The sequence below is a fragment of the Macaca nemestrina genome, chromosome 5 (assembly GCF_043159975.1).
Source record: "Macaca nemestrina isolate mMacNem1 chromosome 5, mMacNem.hap1, whole genome shotgun sequence".
In the NCBI taxonomy this organism is placed as follows: Eukaryota; Metazoa; Chordata; class Mammalia; order Primates; family Cercopithecidae; genus Macaca; species Macaca nemestrina.
Genome location: NC_092129.1, coordinates 68,797,189 through 68,818,023, shown reverse-complemented (window position 1 = coordinate 68,818,023; position 20,835 = coordinate 68,797,189). Strand labels below are relative to the sequence as shown.

At 48.2% G+C, this 20,835-nt stretch overlaps 2 protein-coding genes across 2 annotated transcripts in view; both read left to right on the top strand.

Moving 5' to 3' along the window:
* The window catches only part of LOC105489022 (retinoic acid early transcript 1E), a 43,456-nt gene that overhangs the window by 9,334 nt on the left and 13,287 nt on the right, over positions 1 to 20,835 (top strand). The window lies entirely within an intron of this gene.
* Positions 1,607 to 3,255, top strand: LOC105489163 (UL16-binding protein 6-like). Its single transcript, XM_071096049.1, has 3 exons — positions 1,607 to 1,682; positions 1,998 to 2,651; positions 2,880 to 3,255. The coding sequence occupies exons 1-3, from the start codon at positions 1,607 to 1,609 to the stop codon at positions 3,221 to 3,223; spliced, it is 1,074 nt and encodes a 357-aa protein (XP_070952150.1). The 3' UTR covers positions 3,224 to 3,255.

The following is a 20,835-nucleotide window of genomic DNA, read 5'->3' as shown; positions in this document are numbered from 1 at the left end:
CCACAGAACCTGTGCAGAGGGCATGTGAAGCACCATTCCCTCCAAGAGACCCTGGGAACTCTGGTGAATAGAGGCACCCACTTCTGCCCTTGGGGCCCAGACCTGCCTTTTCTTCCTAGTGGGGAGCCAGCGTCATAGAGAATAGTTACTGTGTAGACAGGGATCAGCAAAACCTTTCTAGAAAGGGAGGAAGGATGCCCTGTGATCTTTGCAGGACTTGGGTTCTGTTCTCTGTGTCCAGTCCAGTCCCTTTGTAGAACAACAGCAGGCAATGGCAACCTGCAAATGAAGGGGGACCAGATTCGGACCCTGTCCCAGTTTACTGACCCTAGATGAAGGGATTACAGTGTCCCAGTGAATAGTGTCCCATCCTCTAGGGTGTCATCTCCAAGTGGTGTCTCAGGTGTCAGTTGGAGAGTAGAAGGTGGTCCTACTCTGCCTGTGGCTTCTGGGTGGTGTGGATGTGATGGGAGTGAGGGTCCCATGGTTCAGGGTCTACTCTCCCCTCCTTTGCTGCTGAGTGGCATCTATGGTCCACCAGGGCCATCAGCGACCTTCCCTGAAACCTGAGGTGTGATCTGAGGGTGAGGGGTGCAGCCATGTTGTGTCCTGGGGATCGGGGCCAACTGCTTGTGCAACTTCTTAGTTCCCGGTGACCCTGCTTCTGCCCATCCCAGGAGAACCACCTGCGTCTTCTCTCTGCTGTGCCCACCTTCCTAATGACCTAGAGGGTGAGGAGCCCACCTGTAATGGGCAGCTCTGAGGCTGCATGGTCACGGCCCTTCCATGGCTAAAGGCCCCATCTCTGCCAAGGCCCAGAACTCTACAGGAGACACTTTTTAATGTTGAGATTTCCTTCCTGTGAGTGGCATTGCCTTGTCTCTGAACATTCACACGGAATCTATGTTGTGATTCTCCGATTAGACATTGTAACCACATGTACCTCTAGGACCTTAGGGGGTCTTGGGTCACTGGGCACCTAAGGCAGGTCCAGCCTCGCTCATCATTCATGGATTGTCTATGGCTGCTTTTGAGCTTCAACAGCAGAGTTGAGTAGTTGGAATGGAGAATATATTCACTGCACACCTTTATATATTTACAAAATTGCCCTTCACAGCAAACTCTAGTGGCCATAAATATGTTTGGAGAAGCCCACAAAAAATCATTGCACTTGCTGCAGAGTTAAAGGGTCCTTCCTCACTGGAAACTGGTGTCTTCTTCCAGTTATGAGTTCAGGCTCTGAGAAGTGGCTTAATTCTGTAAATTGGGCAAGGCAGCCTTGTTCTTGATGGACTGGCTGCTTTCAGCCTCCTGGTCGTCCATCATTTGTTTTATCGCTGTTTGTTGTGATTATTTAAATCCAGCAGTATTCAGATTGGGTTTCCATCTCTTCTGGATCTTGGACCCCTTTGTTCTATGAGCCATGGGCAAAGCTTTGTATGGCTGAGGTCACCAGCTGGCATTGCAACTTCTCTAATCATTTCCATCATTGAACCCTCCTTGCTCCTGACAGTTGACACCTCCACCTGGAATCTGTTATTTCAGGATTTTTCATCCTGTTACTACTGGGAGCCTATTTCAGGAACAGCATCTCCTACACCCATCCATGGCCTTCAGCAATAGGCATCCCTCTGCTTCATCCCATTCTGGTGTCTTCTTATGGGGCCTTCTTTATATATCAGGTAAGCAGGAGTCCTCCAGGCTTCCCATGAGCACAGCGGATGGAAATTGTTCTGGATTTTCACACTCAGAGCACTCCAGCATGGGCCCTTCTCTGAGCCTGTGATCCCTCCCTCTAATACCTGCCTTAGATTTTCAGATTTTCTATTTCTTGCTGCATGGACCATCTCTTTGTCCAAGGTTTCAGGAAGGTATCCTCATAGCAGATGAGCACCATCAGCAGGGGCTTTGCCAACATGTTAAATCCTGTGACCATGACAATTAACTCTTCTTTATCCAACTGGTTTCCATCCTCAGTCCATCCCACCATGCACCAGCACCCTCAGGGGCAGCCCCCACACCCTCTCCTACCTCCTGCAGTCCACATGGGCTGCTGCTGAAGATCCTCTGCCATCCAGGCCCCTCCTCCTCTAGCAGTCCTGGCACCTCTCATGTGTTGACCGATGTGGACAGAGGGGCAGTGGGACATGTCTGGGGACATGTGGTTTCTCAACAGGCAGAGACCTCCTCCTCCTCCTCCTCCTCCTTGTCATCATGGAAGTGGGGAGCACTTGGCTTAATCTTGTGGACACCACAGTTCTGGAGGGGGCACTCTTTGCTGGACCAGCCCAGCCCTCCAGAGGCATCCTCTTATTGTCACGGTGTGGAGGAGGGGTACCTAGGGGTATTTTTCTCCCCACCCACCCCTCACCTGCCTTTCTCTACAGACCCTCACTCTCTTTGCTATGACATCACTATCATCCCTAAGTTCAGACCTGGACCACGGTGGTGTGCGGTTGAAGGCCAGGTGGATAAAAAGACTTTTCTTCACTATGACTGTGGCAACAAGACAGTCACACCCGTCAGTCACCTGGGGAAGAAACTAAATGTCACAAAGTCCTGGAAAGCACAGACCCCAGTACTGAGAGAAGTGGTGGACACGCTCACCCAGCAGCTGCTTGACATTGAGCTGGAGAATTACACACCCAGGAGTAAGTTTCAGATGGCCCAGGACAGGAGGGAGCAGATACAGTGGTAGGTTAGAGGCATTTATAGTTTTCATGTAAAAATACAAATAGGAAGGTCCTATCACCCCTTAAGAGGTCTAGAGGCAAGGCCAGGATGTGGCAGAGAGAGTAAGACCAGGAAATTGTAAGGCAGACAGGATGGGGGCTCAACATGTGTCAAGACCAGAGCTGATCTCTCTCTGATGGAGGCAGAACCCCTCACCCTGCAGGCCCGAGTGTCTTGTGAGCAGAAAGCTGAAGGACACAGCAGTGGATCTTGGCAGTTCGGTTTCGACGGACAGGTCTTCCTCCTCTTTGACTCAGAGAACAGAATGTGGACAATGGTTCATCCTGGAGCCAGAAAGATGAAAGAAAAGTGGCAGAATGACAAGGATGTGACCATGTCCTTCCATTACATCTCAATGGGAGACTGCACAAAATGGCTTAAGGACTTCTTGACGGGCACGGACAGCACCCTGGAGCCAAGTGCAGGAGGTAACAGCAGAAAGAAACGGGGATCTGGAATGAGATCAGAAATGGTGATCTCGAGAAACTAGTTATTGAGTTCAGCTTCAGTCATCCCAGTGTACACGTTTATGTTAAAATGACCCCCTCATGGGGCGCTCCTCCTGGGGGTGCTGGTGTGCCTGTGCTCTCCCATCCTCCTCTCCCTTCTCCCTCCTGACTCCTCTTTCTCACTGCACTTGCTTCTGCTCCCCGCACTGTGGATTTCTCACCAACCTCGAAGCTGCGGGTGTCAGTTTTCAGACTTTTCTCCTTAGTGTTCCCTCTTGAGAATCACTTTTCCTTTCCTCTCTCTGGTCTATTTCTGGAAATCCATCAAAACCTCCTCCAAGGCCAGCCCAGAGACCCTCCCCTCCCTGACCTTCTCTTCCACCACAGCAGGAGGGTGGGCTGTGCTGTCACCTTGCTTCCCTCAGCAGCTGTGTGAGCTCCCTGAGGACAGGAACACCCCCTCCCTTCCTACCCCAGGAACTGTCCCAGGGGCTGCCCCATAGCAGGAGGGCACAAAACCTCTGCCTTCCAGGATGACCTGGGTCAGCAGGAGCTGAGGAGGCATCTCCTCAGATTTGAGGCCTGGACAAGTGTTGTCACTCTTGTGTTTCCATTTCAGCACCACCCACCGTGTCCTCAGGCGCAGCCCAACTCAGGGCCACGGCCACGACCCTCATCCTTTGCTGCCTCCTCCTCATGTGCCTCCTCATGTGCTCCAGGCACAGCCCAACCCACAGCCATGGCCACCACCCTCAGTCCCGGGAGCCTCCTCCTCATCCTCCCCTGCTTCATCCTCCCTGGCTGCTGAGTAGAGTGCTTTGGAGTGACAGGTATGGGGCAGAATTGGGAGTAGAGCAAGGGGCAGGTGGGTGAGGAGGGAGGACGGGGATGGAGAATTCCCCAAGTCCCGCCCCTCCGCATGGCTGGGACCTTCTCATCCTGACATGAGACAGGTGAATGAGACCCTGTGTTGCTTGTTGGAAATGACCTGGGCAGCTCTGCCCTGAGTTCTGATGGATTCTCACCATCAGAGGCCAGAGGGAAAGGCGGGGTGGTGCCATACCAAGGCTCAGGGTCTGTTGAGCTTGAGAGGGCTTAGCAAGTTCAGGCCTGATTCAGAGCAGGTGCCTACTTGGGAAGGGTGTGTGGCCTGCAGGCAGCAGGAATTCAGACATGGGCAGTCCTCTTAATTGGGTTAGGTGCATCGTGGTAGCTTTACATGAGGTGTGACAAGGGAAGGGGGATTTCATCTCTGAGGCTGAGAGAGAGATGTGTGGGCGGCAAGTGACCCAGGTGCCGAGGCAAGAGACTGAAGGCAGAAGCTGTTCCAGTATAATAAAGAAAATACTTAAAATAAGAATAGTTGTATTAGACATAGAATATAGACATGATTATATATGAATATTATAAATCATTAGTTTGTAGCATGACTCTTTTTTCCAATGTTATAATAATCTCTGTTCTACAATTATAACCTAGGAAAAACCAGGGCAAACAGAGATAGGAGCTGAAGGGACATGGTGAGAAGTGACCAGAAGACAAGAGTGTGAGCCCTCTGTCACGCCCGGACAGGGCCGGTAGACAGCTCCTTGGTCTAGCGGTAATGCCAGTGCCTGGGAAGGCACCTGTTACTTAGCAGACCTTGGTCTAGTGGTAACGCCAGTGCCTGGGAAGGCACCCGTTACTTAGCAGACCTTGGTCTAGTGGTAGCGCCAGTGCCTGGGAAGGCACCTGTTACTTAGCAGACCAGGAAAGGGAGTCTCCCTTTCCCTGGGGGAGTTAGAGAACACTCTGCTCCACCACCTCTTGTGGAAGGCCAAACATCAGTCAAGCTCGCCCGCAGCCATCCGGAGGCCTAAATGTCTCCCTGTGATGCTGCGCTTCAGGGTCATGCTCCTAGTCCGCTTTCATGGTCCACCCTGTACACCTGGCTCCGCCTTCTAGATAGCAGTAGCAGAATTAGTGAAAGTGTTAAAGTCCAAGAAATACATAGAAGAAATAATGATGTAAGCTGTCCTCTCTCTCTCTCCACCTCAGCTACCAAATAGGGAAGGGCCCCTTGTCTGGTGGACACGTGACTCGCGTGACCTTACCCATCATTGGAGACGACTCACACTCCTTACCCTGCCCTCTTGCCTTGTACACAATAAATAATGGCACGGCCAGGCATTCGGGGCCACTACTGGCCTCCGCATCTTGGTGGTAGTCGTCCCCTGGGCCCAGCTGTCTTCTTTTTCTCCTTGTCTTGTGTCTTTATTTCTACGATCTCTCATCTCCGCACACCAAGAGAAAAACCCACAGGCCCTGTAGGGCTGGTCCCTACAGATATGGGTGTAATCCCAGGAGGAGGGGGCTGGGAGAGCCTTGGTATACCTAACTGAAAAGGAGGGGGTGCAGAGCTGCCCTCCCACAGAAAGTGGCTTGGATTCCAGGAATTAAGGCGGAAGGCAAAGAGTAGAGGCTGCTCATGAAAAGGTTTTTTAAAAAGTCAGTCCCATGGGCCCATGGGGTTTGAGTCCAGACCTTAAGGCAGCTCCCCTGCCATCACTCTCCTGCAAACCCTAGATCCTGAGCCAACTGATGGCCCTGCCGGGAGCAGAGTGGACTCAGACACAGGGGGGCTGAGCTGCTACTGGGGTTCCATGGGCACCACTGGCCTAGACCAGGAATGAATAAGGTGGAACAGGGACTGTCACCTTCAGAGCTATGGGTGCTGCTCCCAGTGTGAGGAGAGGCTGAGGAAGAAGGGGAAGGAGGGATGCTTCCCTGCAGGCCCACCCAAGGCCAAGGACAGAGGAATACAGAGCCCTCTCTTTGGATGGGCTCCCCCCACGCCTTCCATGTTTTAGGCCCTGTCATCAGAGGGTAGAGAGGGCCTTGAGTGAGGGAGCAGGCCTATCACTACCAGCTTCGGTCCTGCAGGCCCCTGCACTCCATCCCCTGGTCAGGTGCAGGGCCTGGGCTGACTCTGTGATGTGACAAAGGAAGAAAGAGGATGGTCCAAGCTGCATGTGCCAGGGTTGGGGCTCAAGGGAAAAACAGGTCCCTTAGTGCAGGGGGCTCTGAGACGTGGAGTGCCTAGGGAAAGATTGCCCTGGAAAAGTGATCCAGGTTCTCATTCATCTCTTAAACCAACATTTGTGTCCTTTTTGAAAGTTAAAGATGACACCAAAAAGCCCCTGTGAGCAGGGTCTCAATCAAACTCGCTCTTTTGGTTGGCCACCTGCCCACGACCTACCGTGTATGTCCAGAGGCCTCCAGCAGATCATAATGACACCAGGGACCCAGTAGCTCGTTCACTGCCTTGATTCCTTTTGTCAACAATTTTATCAGCGGTTATTCCTAACATATTATGTTATTTTTTATTGGTGCTATCGGATGGAATTCTTGCAATTAAAGTTCTGGCTAACTAAACAAGATATGTCAACATTTTCTTTCTTCTGCTTTTGTTTGGAAAATTGAGTACTTTTTGAATGATGACCTCTTTCTTCCAAATGATATAGTCAGTAAAACAATCATGTTAGACTTCGGACCTCCAGGGTTTCTTTCCGTGTCCTGAAGGATAATTCTTTATTTAATAAGAAAAGATTATATTAATGATTATTTCCTCAGTAATTTATTGCTCTGTAGTAATATTTCAACAGAGAGTTCTATTTCCCAAAAACCTACTGAGTTTAGAATTTTCTTGTATTACCCAGTAGAGAATTAATGTTATTTCATTTTTCCTCCATGATGTGGAGTAATAAATGAGTGATTCTGCTTGAATTTTGTGTGGAAACAGAGAATCTACAAAACATGCCTGAAAAAAATCAGGGACAACACACATACATGGAAAAATAATTTATGCTCATGAGTTAGAAGATACAATAGAGCTAAAATGGCCATACTTCCAAAAGTAATTTATAGATGCAACACTATCCCTATCAATACCAACATCATTTTTCACAAAATTAGAAAAATCTAATCTAAAAGTTATTTGGAATTTAAAAAGAGCCCAAATAGCCAAAACTATCATAAGCAAAAAGAACAAAGCCAGAGGCATCACATTGCCAGACTTCAAACTATAATACAAGGCTATAGTGATCAAAACAGAATGGTACTGGTACAAAAATAGACACTTACATCAGTGGAACAGAACAGAGAAGTCAGAAAGAAAGCTTCACACCTACAACCATCTAACTTCAACAAAATCAACAAATGCTGCTGCGATAACTGCTAGCCATGTGCGGAAGAATGAAACTGAAGCCCCGCCTTTCACCATGTATGTAAAATAACTCGACATGGACTAAAGATTTAAATGTAAGTCCTAGAACTATAGAAATCCTGGAAGATAACTTAGGAAATACCACTCTAGACATACAGCCTGGAAAAGATTTCATGGTGAACACACCAAAGGCAATTGCAACCAAAACCAAAAATTGACAAAGGGGACCTCCTTAAACTAAACAGCTTCTGCAGAGCAAAAGAAACTAGCAAACAGTAAACAGCCTATAGAGTGGGAGAAATATCTGCAAACTATGCATCTGGAAAAGCTCTAATGTTCAGAATCTACAAGGAACTTAAACAACTCAACAAGCAAGAACAAAAAACCCAATTAAAAAATAAGAAAAGAATGTGAACAGACACTTCAAAAGAAGACCTGCAAGTGGCCAACAAACATGAAAAAATGTTCTTTCGGAGGCTGAGGCGGGCAGATCACGAGCTCAGGAGTTTGAGACCAGCCTGGCCAACATGGTGAAACCCTGTCTCTACCAAAAATACTAAAATTACCCTGTGTGGCAGCATGCACATATGACCTGTAACAGTGCATAGTCTAACGTTGAAACTAAAATATCTTGGACTAGTACTTCCTAGTTTTGTCCAGCAGATGGCAATGCTTATCTCGCAAATACTTCAATAAGCCCAGAGGGTTTGCTCAGTGAGTTTGTGCCGTGAGCTCCTTGACACACAGTTTGGGATCCACAGTCAAGGGCTACAGAGAAGAAAAAAGAGACGTTGACATCATGTCGAATGAGGAATCCATAAACAGTTCATTTCTGAGGATTGGGGCAGTTCCTCCCGCCCTGCAGATCAGGATGCCCTGAAGGCAAAGAGCAGAGGGGTGCGCTCTGGTGGCCCAGCAGTTCTGCCTCAGGGGAGAGGTTTTTCTTCTGCTGCAGTGAAAACTAGCAGGACACTGTTGCATCCCAGAACCAAGGAAACCAGGAAGGAAGGTCAGAGTGAAGAGCTGTCTGAGCGTTTCAGATTACACAGTGACATCCTACTTGATGACTTCAGAACTCCTTCATGAGCTGGGAGACAGCCCCTGAGGTGACAGGTGAGTGGGCAGCATGGGCCAGACATGAAAACTCTTGAGATGACACCCAGTTTCTCCCTTGTGTTTATGTGTGTCTTTGTGTGTGCATGTGCGTGTCTGTGTCTGTATTTCTACACGCATTTGTGTGTGTTTGTGTGAGTGTGTGTATGCCTGTGTGGTGTGTGTGTGAGAGAGACTGTGTGTGCCTGTCTCTGTGTGTCTGTGTGTGTGTGTCTGTATCTGTGTGTGTGATAACATGCATGTATGAATGGTGAACTGATTTCCTGGTTGATTCGCTGTCAGGGAGACAGGGACTCCAGGGGGCTTCCTGCCCACGCCTCCTTCCTTATCTTGTGTCCTGATATTCTCTCCTCCCTGTGGAAAGAGTCTACCCCAGTAACTGAGGGTTCATTACTGCAGACTTCTCACAGCTCCCCAAAGTTCTGTGATATTTGCACCCCCAGGCCTTCTCTTCGTGCTTGTCCCTCTTCTGGGTGCCCTGTCTTCTCCTCCCACCTGGCCACGCTGTATTCTTCCTATTCCTACAAGAGCAGTCTGAAATGCCACCTCCCGAGAAGCTTCCATGCAACTCCCCAGGGAGAATGAGTCACCCCCTCTTCTGCCCTCTGATAGTCCCAACCACTGCGGGGACATCACATCAGCAGCTGCAGCCACGTGGGTGTTTGTTTCTGTCCCTGGATTCCAAGTTCCTGGAGGACTGCACACATCCATCACCCACATGTAAACCCAGCACCTAGCACAGTGCCTGCCACATGATACGATTTAAGACACATCAGAGGAATCCAATCATCAGACTACCCCAGGGCTGCTAGAACTCAGAAAGGATCCCCATCATTTGGGGGATTGGACAAAGGTCTTCGTTTCCGTTCTTTCCAGCACCAACCTCCATGGCTCCACTCATCCCTACTCCTTCCTCCTGTTAAGACTGGCCGGTCAGGAGAGGGGTAAGGACAGGAGCAGCTACACCCGGTCTCCTCCACCACCCATGGTGGGGTGCACCCTTGGTGAGACCTGGTGAGCATGACAGCCCCTGGGCCTAGAGGACCTGGAGCCTCCGAAGCCCCACAGAGACCAGAAGGAGCTGTTCAGCCACTTGTGGAGACTGCCAGAGAGTGTTTCAAGGACTGCATGGAACTCTGGAGAAGCGGGGAGTTCATGACCCTCTTTTGTGGGGCATGAGAAATTTAGGCAGGATCATGTCTATAAAAGAGGCTGTCACTTTGGCTTATCAATGCTTTCACCTCCCTACCCCTTCCAGATCAGAGTGGGTGCTTTACTTGTTCTTATGGATTATTGTGTCAGCCAAAATGAGAGGTCAGAATCACCCTAAAGATTTGAAACTTCTTTAAGATTTGACAAATGCACAACATTTTAATACCACTTCTATTTTTAGGAAGCTGTGGCTGAAGAAAGCTTGCTATAGTACAGCATTGTCCAAATTATTTATACAGAATTTTAAAAGTCTACATAATGTCATACAACCATCTGAAAAGTAAAACCTAAAAAGCAATAACTTTTTGAGCCAGGAGTGGTGGCTCATGCCTGTAATCCCAGAACTTTGGGAGGCCAATGCCAGAGTATCACTTGAGGCTAGGAGCTGGAGATCAGCCGTGGCAACATGGTGAGACTCTGTCTCTACAGAAAGTTTTAAAAACTGACCAAGTGTAGTAGCACATGACTGTAGTCCCAGCTCCTCAGAAGGTTAAGGTGGGAGGATCACTTGAGCCTGGGAGTTTGCGGTTGCAGGGAGTTGAGGTGGTGCCACTGCACTCTAGACTGGGTGACAGAGTGAGAGCCTGCCTCAAAGAAAACAACAACAGAAATAAGAAAAATATTTAAACACCAATAAGCTAAATTGACATAAAGATTGTGGGACCCAAATGACCAAATCATGCAATTTCTTACTTTTTTTTTTTTTTTAAACGGAGTCTCACTCTGTCACCCAGGCTGGAGTGCAGTGGTACAATCTCGGCTCACTGCAATCTCTGCCTCCTGGATTCAAGCAATTCTCCTGCCTCAGCCTCCCCAGTAGCTGGGTCTACAGGTGCGTACCACCATGTCCAGCTAATTTTTTGTATTTTTAGCAGAGACGAGGTTTCACCGTGTTAACCAGGGTGGTCTCAATCTCCTGACCTGGTGATCTGCCACCTTGGCCTCCCAAAGTGCTGGGATTACAGGCATGAGCCACCGCGCCAGGCCAATTTCTTACTTTTGCTGTAGTAAGGGATATGTTGAGTATAAGTATACTCAGAAGCTTCCTTCTCATGAAATATAATTTCCTCTGGTAAATCCACTCCTTAGTCCAGGTCCTCTGAGAAGTAGGTGCCTACATGGGATTCACATGAGGGGATTTCATTGATGGAAACCTTAGGAGAACCATTCAGCAGGATGCAGTTCTGATGCCAAGTACAGAAGAGACGGACAGGAGGTTGGGCAGGTGCATCCTACACTACAGTGAATGGTCCTGGGACAACTGGATGGTACATGCAGAAGAATGAGGCAGACCCCATCCTTACAGCACACACAAAAACTAGCTCTAGGTGAATGGCAGATGTCCACCTAAGACATGAAACAATGAAAGTCTCAAAAGAAAATAAAGCAATAAATTTTTGTGACCCTGGATATGGCAAAGGCTTCTTGAGTACTGTATGCCAATAGCACAGATGGCAAAATAAAAGGTAATTTAATTTCATTTCATGCAAATGTAAAACTTTTGTGCTTCAAAAAGGATTCCATTTAGAAAGAAAGAGAAAAAAAAAAAAAACTTACAGACTGAGAGAAAATATTTGAAAATCATGTATCTGGTAAGGGACTGGTATCCTGAATATACAAAGAACTCTTGTGGTCGGCGGCGGGGCACCCGCTCATCGGTCTCCACCGGGCAGGACCCCGGTCCAGAGCTGGGGCGCAGCAGGCGCCCTGGGAGGTGCGTGCAGAACCCGGAGAGCGCACGGCGAGGTGGAAACTGAAACCCACAGGAGCAAACTTTCCCCGAAAGTCATCTGTGGTTGAAATCAGCCATCACCTGTAATATCCTCCTTATGACAGCACAGTTGGGTAAATATCTAGAACCAGTGCCTCCTCACTGCAGCAGCCCCGCGTGCCCCTGCCCGGGTTCGTGTTCCCGAACCCTCCGGGCCCCCAACAGATCAGGCAAGCCCACCCGGTGACCGTCCCCGGGGCTCCCGGCCCCACTCTTTCTTACTGCTTCACCTCCATATATTCACGTGTTTCAGAATCGAAACCGTGAAAAGTCATATGTGAAAGGCTGTCCCCATCCCTGCCTGCGTCCACTCTCATTTGCCACACGCCCGGGACGAAACTTGATTGGATTCTTCTCACCTTTCCAGGGAGTCTTTATGTCATTTCAAACGAATATGAATACATATTCCTCATTCAGACTTGGATATTTTTGACTCTTGATGAGCTCTGTCACCCCGTCCTTCAGGAAGCCTGTGCCAGTTTCCCCTCCCTCTACAGTGGACTCTCCTCAGATGCCAAGTAGAATGAAGCAGAGGACAACGAGGAGGCTTCAGGAACTGAGGCTGGTGGCCATGGCTTTGGGTTGATCTGTGCCTGGGGCCACAGTGGGTTGTGCTGAAATTGAAACACAAGAGTGACAGCCCTTGTCCAGGCCCCAAATCTGAGGAGATGCCTCCTCAGCTCCTGCCGACCCAGGTCATCCTGGAAGGCAGAGGTTTTTCCCCCCCTTCCCCACTATAGGGCAGCCCCTGGGACAGGTCCTAGGGTAGGAAGGGAGAGGGGGTGTCCCCTGTCCTCAGGAAGCTCACATAGCTGCTGAGGGTAGCCAGGGGACACCACAGCCCACACTCCTACTGTGGGGGAAGAGGAGGTGATGCCCCACAGTTGGGGAGGGGAGGGCCTCAGGGCTGGCACTGGAGGTGGTTTTGATGGATTTCCAGACACAGACCAAGAAATAGGAAAGGAAAAGTGGTCCTAGGAGGAGGTAACACTAAGGAGAAAGGTGGAAACACAGTGATGCCCACAGTTTCGAGGGTGGTGAGAAATCCACAGTGAGGGGAGCAGAATCAGGCGCAGTGAGGAAGAGGAGTCAGGAGGGAGAAGGGAGAGGAGGATGGGACAGCACAGGCATGCCCAGGAGGAGCCCTGCATGAGGGGGTCATGTTCACACTCACTCACTCACACACACACACACACACACTCTCCAGACACAAATCTATACACCCACACATACTCACACACACATTCACACATGGTAATCACACACACACACACTCTCACACTGACACACACTCACACTCACACATATTTTCACACAGACACACATTCACACACATTCACACACACTAGTGACTCTCACACTCGCACACACATTCACACACACTAATGACACACTCACACTGGGGTAACTAGATTTCAAGACAGTTCTCAGTTACCTGCCAGCTCCAGCCTTTTCTCCCTGTGCATCAAGAATTCCTCTAGCCAGCTCTTGCAGCCTCCCAGCGAAATATTCTGAAAGAACATGTTCACGTACTCACATCCCTATTCTTCTCCCAATTCTCTTTCATCTGCCTGGCTCCAGCATGAACCACTGTCCACTTTCTGTTGTTTGAGTCAAAGAGGAGGAACTTCTGTCAAGATCCGCTGCTGTGTCCATCAGTTTCTCACTCACAAGACATCCTGGCTTATAGAGTGAGGTGGTCTGACCCCATGAGAAAGAAATCAGCTCTGGTCTTGAATATCCCGAGCTGTGAGACCTCGTGTCTCCACAAGGCCATCCTGTGAAAGCAGCTGGGAGGGAGGCTGTACCTTCATGTCACTTGTTGTGTCACTTGTTGGCAATGACTTAGGCTGAGAGGAGAGCGCAGAACCCAGAGAGGACTCAGTGTGGTGGAAACTGAAACTCCCAAGTGAGCGCTTTCCCCGAAAGTCATCTGTGGTTGAAATCAGCAATCACCTGTAATATCCCCCCTATGACAACACAGTTGGGTAAATATCTAGAACAAGTGCCTCATCACTGCAGCAGCCCCATGCACCCCTGCTGGATTTTGGATTGGCATGGGGTCGTTAGCCCCTTTGTTTGGTCAATTTCTCCCATGTGGAATGGCTGTATTTATCCAATGCCTGTACCCACATTTTATCTAGGAAGTAACTAACTTGCCTTTGATTTTATAGGCTTATAGGTGGATGGGACTTGCCTTGTCTCGGATGAGACTTTGGATTGTGGACTTTTGAGTTAATGTTGAGATGAGTTAAGACTTTGGGGGACTGTTGAGAAGGCATGATTGATTTTGAAATGTGAGGACATGAGATTTGGGAGGAGCCGGGGCAGAATGATATGGTTTGGCTGTGTCCTTACCCAAATGTCATCTTGAATTGTAGCTCCCACAATTCCCACATGCTCTGGGTGGGAGATAATTGAATGATAATTGAATCATGGGAGCGGGTCTTTCCCATGTTATTCTTGTGATAGTGAGTAAGTCTCACAAAATCTGATGGTTTTGTAAAGGGGAGTTTACAAAAGTAAACAAGCTCTCTTGAACTGAACAAGCTCTCTTCTCTTGTCTGCCACCATGTGAGACGTGCCTTTCACCTTGCACCATGATTGTGAGGCCTCCCCAGCCACGTGGAACTGAGTCTATTAAACCTCTTTCTTTTGTAAATTGCCCAGTCCCTGGTATGTCTTTATCAGCAGTGTGAAAATTGACTAACACTGATGGGTTCCCCCAAGGTTCCCTAGACCTTCCCACGATGGGAAGAGCAGACCCTTCATTACCAGCTTTAGTCTTGAGTTCCCATGGGCTGTAGCAGGCCCTGACTGTGATGTGATAAAGGAGGAAGGAAGTTGGTCCAGGCTGCAGCACCCCAGGGTGGGTGGTGAAGGGAAATACACGACCCTTATGACCCTTAGTGAGGGCGGCTGTGAGATGGGGAGTGGCAGGAGAGAAGTTGCCCCAGGGAAAACTGACCCAGGATTCCCTCATTCACTTGGACAAACACTTGTTTCCTGTGTCAAGGCTGAGGATGCTCCTAGGAAGCCCGTGAGAGTGAGGCCCAGTTTAGCATCTCTCCTTCCAGTTGGCTGCCACTGTCACCTCTGCTTCTTTCTCTTGACCACCAGGAGTTTCTAACAGGAGAGCAAATCCAGAGGCCTGTAGCGGAACCTGATGGTCTCCTGCTTTGCTTCCATCTGGTGATCCTCCTTCAGGCTCTTGTTACTAACACTTTATGCTATGTGCTCTTGCCGCTCACTGATGGAATTCTGCACTTACTCTCCTAACTGCTTGAACAAGAAATCTCAATAGAGAACATTTTGATCTATCATTATTAAGCAATGGAGAAGAAATGGAATAATGGGGATTCTCTATCATTGCTGTCAGGAGGATAAACGGAATCACTCCTTTGACACACAATTGACAATTTCTAGTGGAGCTGACCACATACTCATCCTACTACACAGTACACAGGCACTGTCATGTGGGCTCCAGGCTTGTAGACAGGCTCCAAATAGCATGTGGGTAGATGGCTGTTTATTGTAGTGTTGTTGTCGTACCAAAAATTAACAATAACCCAAACATCCATCAAAAGGAAGACATAATAGAGGTAGCAGATGGTTGCTGTTTCTCACTACCTGGGGACTAGATCATCTAATCCATTGTCAGAAATAAAATGGAACAGCCAAAATACTAGATGGAAAAAAATTAATCCCTTAAACACAGGAATGAAGACTTTGGGTTGAGATACAATAACAGTAATAGCCCAAATACAAATCTCTCCATCCATCTTCAAAAATTATACAGATCAACAAAAGGGAGAATGAAACACCCTAACCCACACCTTCAGCATAACAGGGAGATGAGAAATCCCCAAACCCTCAGCCCCAGCTGCAGAGCCCATGCCTGTGGGAGAATCAGGCAGAGGCTGCAAGGATGGTGACATCATCAGCAGGTCCAATTGTCTAGAGAAACTATGTGGCAGGTTCTCCTACAGTGCTGTGTGTGTGGGGTCTACCGCTTACTGCTGTGTGACCAGAGGAAGCTCCCTAACCTCTCTGCAATTCAATGTATTTGTATGTAAAATGGGGTTAAAGTCATCCTTACTTGATAAGAGCACTGTCAGTTAACTGAGATAATAGCAGTAAATGTTTTTTACAGCTTCTGTGGCATAGAAAGCTTTAGTAAGTGTCTTTTGTAATTATTGTCTGATCTGCAGCCCCACCCACTGAATTCCCAGCCTCCTCCTGAGTGCTCTGCATTCTGGTAGCAAAGCCACACAGAGCAGCTGAACCTGCAAGCAGAGATTTTGCATCCTGTTAAAATTAAGTCGGTTTTAATATGATCTAGGTTGTGGTAAATTAAGATATTAATTGGAATCCCCAGAAATGACTAAGAAAATAACTTTTTTAAATAAAAAAGGAAAAAGACAATAAAGGAAGTAAAATGATGCAGTAGAAAGGATCTGTTTGGGCCGGATACGGTGGCTCACACCTGTAATCCCAGCACTTTGGGAGGCCGAGGTGGGTGGATCACGAGGCCAGGTGATCGAGACCATCCTGGCTAACACGGTGAAACTCCGTCTCTACTAAAAAACAAAAAATTAGCCAGGTGTGCTGGCGGGCGCCTGTAGTCCCAGCTACTCAAGAGGCTGAGGCAGGAGAGTGGTGTAAACCCGGGAGGCGGAGCTTGCGGTGAGCCGAGATCACACCACTGCACTCCAGCCTGGGCAACAGAGTGAGACTCCGTCTCAAAAAAAAAAAAACAAAGAAAGTATCTGTTTAACACAAAAGAAAGCAATAGTGGTGGAAAAGATGAACAAATGAACAAAACGACATAGGGCATATAGAAAACTACAAAAAAGGTAACAGACATAAATTCTGTTTTACCTTAGCAGTAATTCCTTTACATGTCAAAGTGATAAACATTCAAAAGAAGAAGCAAAGATTCTCAGAATGAATTTTAAACACGATTTAAAGATACAGTGTAGATCCAAAGATACAAGTAGTTTAAAAGTAAATATATGGAAAAGATAAAACACATCAATAGTAAACAAAGACAACTGAAATTGCTATTAGTAACATCAGGCAAAGTCATCTTTAAGACAAACAATTTTCTAAACACTCTAAAAACCAATCAATGAATGGGAAACTCACAAGGAAAATTGCAAAATACTTTGAGGTGAATGGAAACAAATACACAGCATATTATGACTTAGAAGAAGCAGATAAAGCAGTGCTTGAAGGAAAACTTACCGCTGTAAAGGCCAGTATACTGAGAAAGGAAAGGATAAAGAAAGAACTATCTCAAATTAATAACCTGACATTTCACTTTAAGAAACTCAAAGAGCAAAGCAACCTAAGCCCCAGATAAGCAAACAGAAGGAAATAAAAATTGGAGTGTAAATAAATGAAATAAAGAATAGAAAAACATTGGCGAACTCAATAAAACCAAAAGTTGGTTCTTTGAAAAGATCAACCAAATTGGAAAACGTTAACCTACAATGACTAAGTAAATGGTGGAGGGATAAAACTCCAATTACTAATACCAGGAAGGAAAGAAGAAACATCACTACCAACCTTACAGAAACAAAAAGGATTGTAAGGGAATACTATGTACGACTATATGTCAATGAATTCAAGAACCTGGATGAAATAAACATCTTTCTTTTCCATTTGTTTTCCATTTATTATTGAGCTACTTTTGATTGTATCCTCCCCTCTCTTCCAGAAAGGACAAATGTTGATAACTAAAGACAATTTCAGACTCTTATCAGCCTAGGGACAGCAGCAGAGGCACCACAAGCTTCTCTGATGCCGTAGATTGGCCTTCCCATGATCTGCCACTTCTCTAGACATTTATTGTTTTCTGTTGAAGATGCTGGAGTTCTAAGCCAGCACTTTAAGGATTACTCGTTTTCTCCTGGTGTTTCCTGTGTATATACAAGAGATGATAGATAGATAGATAGATAGATACATAGATACATAGATACATAGATACATAGATAGATACATAGATAGATACATAGATAGATACATAGATAGATATAGATAGATAGACAGACAGACAGACAGACAGATAGATAGATAGATAGATAGATAGATATTAATAAACTTCTGTTTGTTTTTCTCATGAAAATCATTTTTCCTCCCCTGCAGTACAAAGGCTTGTCAAGTGCACACTAAAGAGCAGCTGATCTGGCTCTTCCAGCCCATGAGCCCTGTGCTTGGCTCTGTTTGGGAACACACTGAGAAGCCTGGCCTCTTTGGCTGCCACAGGATGCATTTCCAGAAACACCTGTTAGGCCTCTGTAGGTGACTCACGACTTCCTACCTGAAGCCTTATTGGCTCCTGCAAGTGCTAAAGAAACCCCTGGGGGCCGGGCGCGGTGGCTCAAGCCTGTAATCCCAGCACTTTGGGAGGCCGAGACGGGCGGATCACGAGGTCAGGAGATCGAGACCATCCTGGCTAACACGGTGAAACCCCGTCTCTACTAAAAAATACAAAAAACTAGTCGGGCGAGGTGGCGGGCACCTGTAGTCCCAGCTACTCGGGAGGCTGAGGCAGGAGAATGGTGTAAACCCGGGAGGTGGAGCTTGCAGTGAGCTGAGATTCGGCCACTGCACTCCAGCCCGGTTGACAGAGCAAGACTCCGTCTCAAAAAAAAAAAAAAGAAAAGAAACCCCTGGGGACAGGCTAGGCTGTCTGTTCCTACTGGATTTTAGGCCTGGAGACTTCTGGTGGGGACAGTCCAGGCAGGGAAATCAAGAGCTGTGGACAGGAAGTGGAGGAGAGCAGGAGGGGATGGCAAGACCCCCAGCCTGACCCCAGTCCCCAGTGCCCTCTAGAAGCAGAAATAGGAAAAGGAGGTTGAGGGCAGGCAGTACTGCAACCTCCTGTGCTGAGCATACAGCTAGGTCCAGCCTGGTGACCCCACACCTGCAGATTCAAGGCAGCCCTGCCCTGCACTAACTCTGCACCTCCCAGGCCCACTACTCTCCCACTGTGACCCCACCCGGAGACTGGTCTATCCAAAGACCAGGGCATTGGCCAGCAGCCCAGTGCTCCGCTCCATGGCCTCTGTCGGGCAGGACGGAGCTGGAGCCCAGGCAGAGATGAGGACAGGGGAGAATGGCCCTTGTCAGCCAGGGATGTTCCGTCCTGCTGGGCCCAGGGCCTCTCTCACAGAGAACCTACGTGATCTTGCTTCCTCCACTTTCTTATCTCACAGGCCCTACATATTTGCCAGAAACCACCTGCATTCCTAACTCTTTGCCAGGTCTGCTTTCTTGGAATCAAAATGGCACAATCAACACAACATCCAAGGCATCATAAGCAACAAACAATAAGAAAATATTTGCTACCTTCTTCCTGGGCAGGGTCTTCCTGGAAAAGTAAAGCTCTCTGAGGTGCCAAGGGCCACCTCGGCCAGGGGGTAGCTGTGTGGCAGACCCCTGTGACAATGGCCAAAGAAACTCAGGAATTCTCAGAAAACAGAGGATGCTGGAAATCCAGGCGGGAGATCTTCTTGCGCCAAGATTTTCCTCAGAGGCTCCTTCTCCAGTAGCCTGAGCAGGGACGACCTGGTGAATGTTAGAATTTCTGCTGGGCTGAGAAAATAACCACAAAAGAAGCAGCAGTCTTAGGTGTGACTTGGAGATGGAAACTGGGTGCAACCAGAAAAGTGGGTGGAGTCTGGAGGCCAATGAGCACCCCACCCTGGCAAGTCAGAGGACAGAGCAGCGGACCAGACACAGAAGTGGGTCCCTTGTAACCTGCACAAAACCTGCAAAAGGAAAGTGCTCTGAGCCCTGATTGGAGTTTTGCCCACCTAAATTTGTATTTCATTTGTAAGGTGGCATACATCTCCAGCTTCCTTGAGGTGAGCTCGGTTTAGGAAGTTTCTTTCCTACTGAACTGTGTCAGGAATCTCACCAACGCCTGATGCTGCCCACCACATCTCTTTTGCTGCTGCTGCTGCTGCTGCTGGAACCTGCCTGGGAGGCCCCGGCTGTGAAGGCTGGAGACCCAAGGAAGCTGCCCTGACACCTCTCCTTGTTTTCTGAGCCAGGGGGCCCATCTGAGCCCCTTCACTCCAAGGTGTCTGTTTTCTATGCCTTGTATGAGGTTTGTGTCTTCATAGAAATGGCATTCTAGTAAGAGATAGAAATTTTAAACGGATAGACATGTAAATTATATGGTATGTGTGTTGGGCAGAATAATTCCCTCTCCAACCCCCAGGATGGCAGATCCAGTCCCTGGAACCTCTGTGTTGGGTACATGGAAAGGGCGGTGAAAGCTGCAGACGGAGTTAATGTGGCCGATCAGCTGCCCTGGGAGAACCAGCCAGGCAGGGGTGGAGTTCTCGTGTGAACCAGGACTCAGCCTGGTGGAGCTGCCTTTGAAGATGAGGAAATGGGGCCCTGAGCCATGGATGTGGGCAGCTGGAGCAGCTGGAAAAGGCGAGGAGGAGACAGGTTCTCACCAAGAGCGTCCCGAAGGAACACAGCCCTGACAGCACAGTGACGTTAGCCCCGTGAGACTGTTCAGACTTCTGAGCTCCAGAATAGTAAAGGAATGAATGTGTGCTGTTTTAAGCCACTAAGTTTGCAGTAATTTGTTGCAGCCACAATTAAAAGCTAATAAGGTTTGTTTGATTGTTTATTTATTGGGATAGAGTCTCATTCTGTTGCCCAGGCTGCAAAGGAGTAGCATGATCTCAGCTCACTGCAACCTCCGCCTCCTGGGTTCAAGTGATTCTCCTGCCTCAGTATCCCGAGTAGGTGGGAATATAGGCGCTGGCCACCACACCCGGCTAATGTTTGTATTTTTAGTAGAGATGGGTTTTCACCATGTTGGCCAGGCTGGTCTCAAACTCTCAACCTCAGGTGATCCAGTGGCCCTGGCCTCCCAAAGTGCTGGGATTACAGGCATGAGCCACCGGGCCTGGCTTACTAAAGTTATGTTTAAAGTGGTCATTGCTTTAGGGGAACAAGTTCAGGTGAAGAAGGTCCAGGATGGCCTGGGCAGGCAGAGGTCTCGCATTATGAAATAGGGGACTTTACATTTAACAATGGTTAAGATGAAAAATCGTGTTACATGAATTATACCACAATTTTTAAAAAGAAAGAAAGAAATGAACACAAGGATTCCAAATGGGAGGGGCAGGGAGAACCAGGCGTGGAAGCAGGAGTGGGAGTGAGCTGGGCAGATGCCTGAAAGGCAGTCTATGCTGAGGGGAGGGCAACGCAAAGTCCCAAGGCATGGGGACATCTGCAGGGCTCTGAAGACCAGCAAGGAGGCCGAGGGTGGAGGTCGGAACTGAGCAAGCGAGGGGGCATAGAGGACAGCTGACCAGACT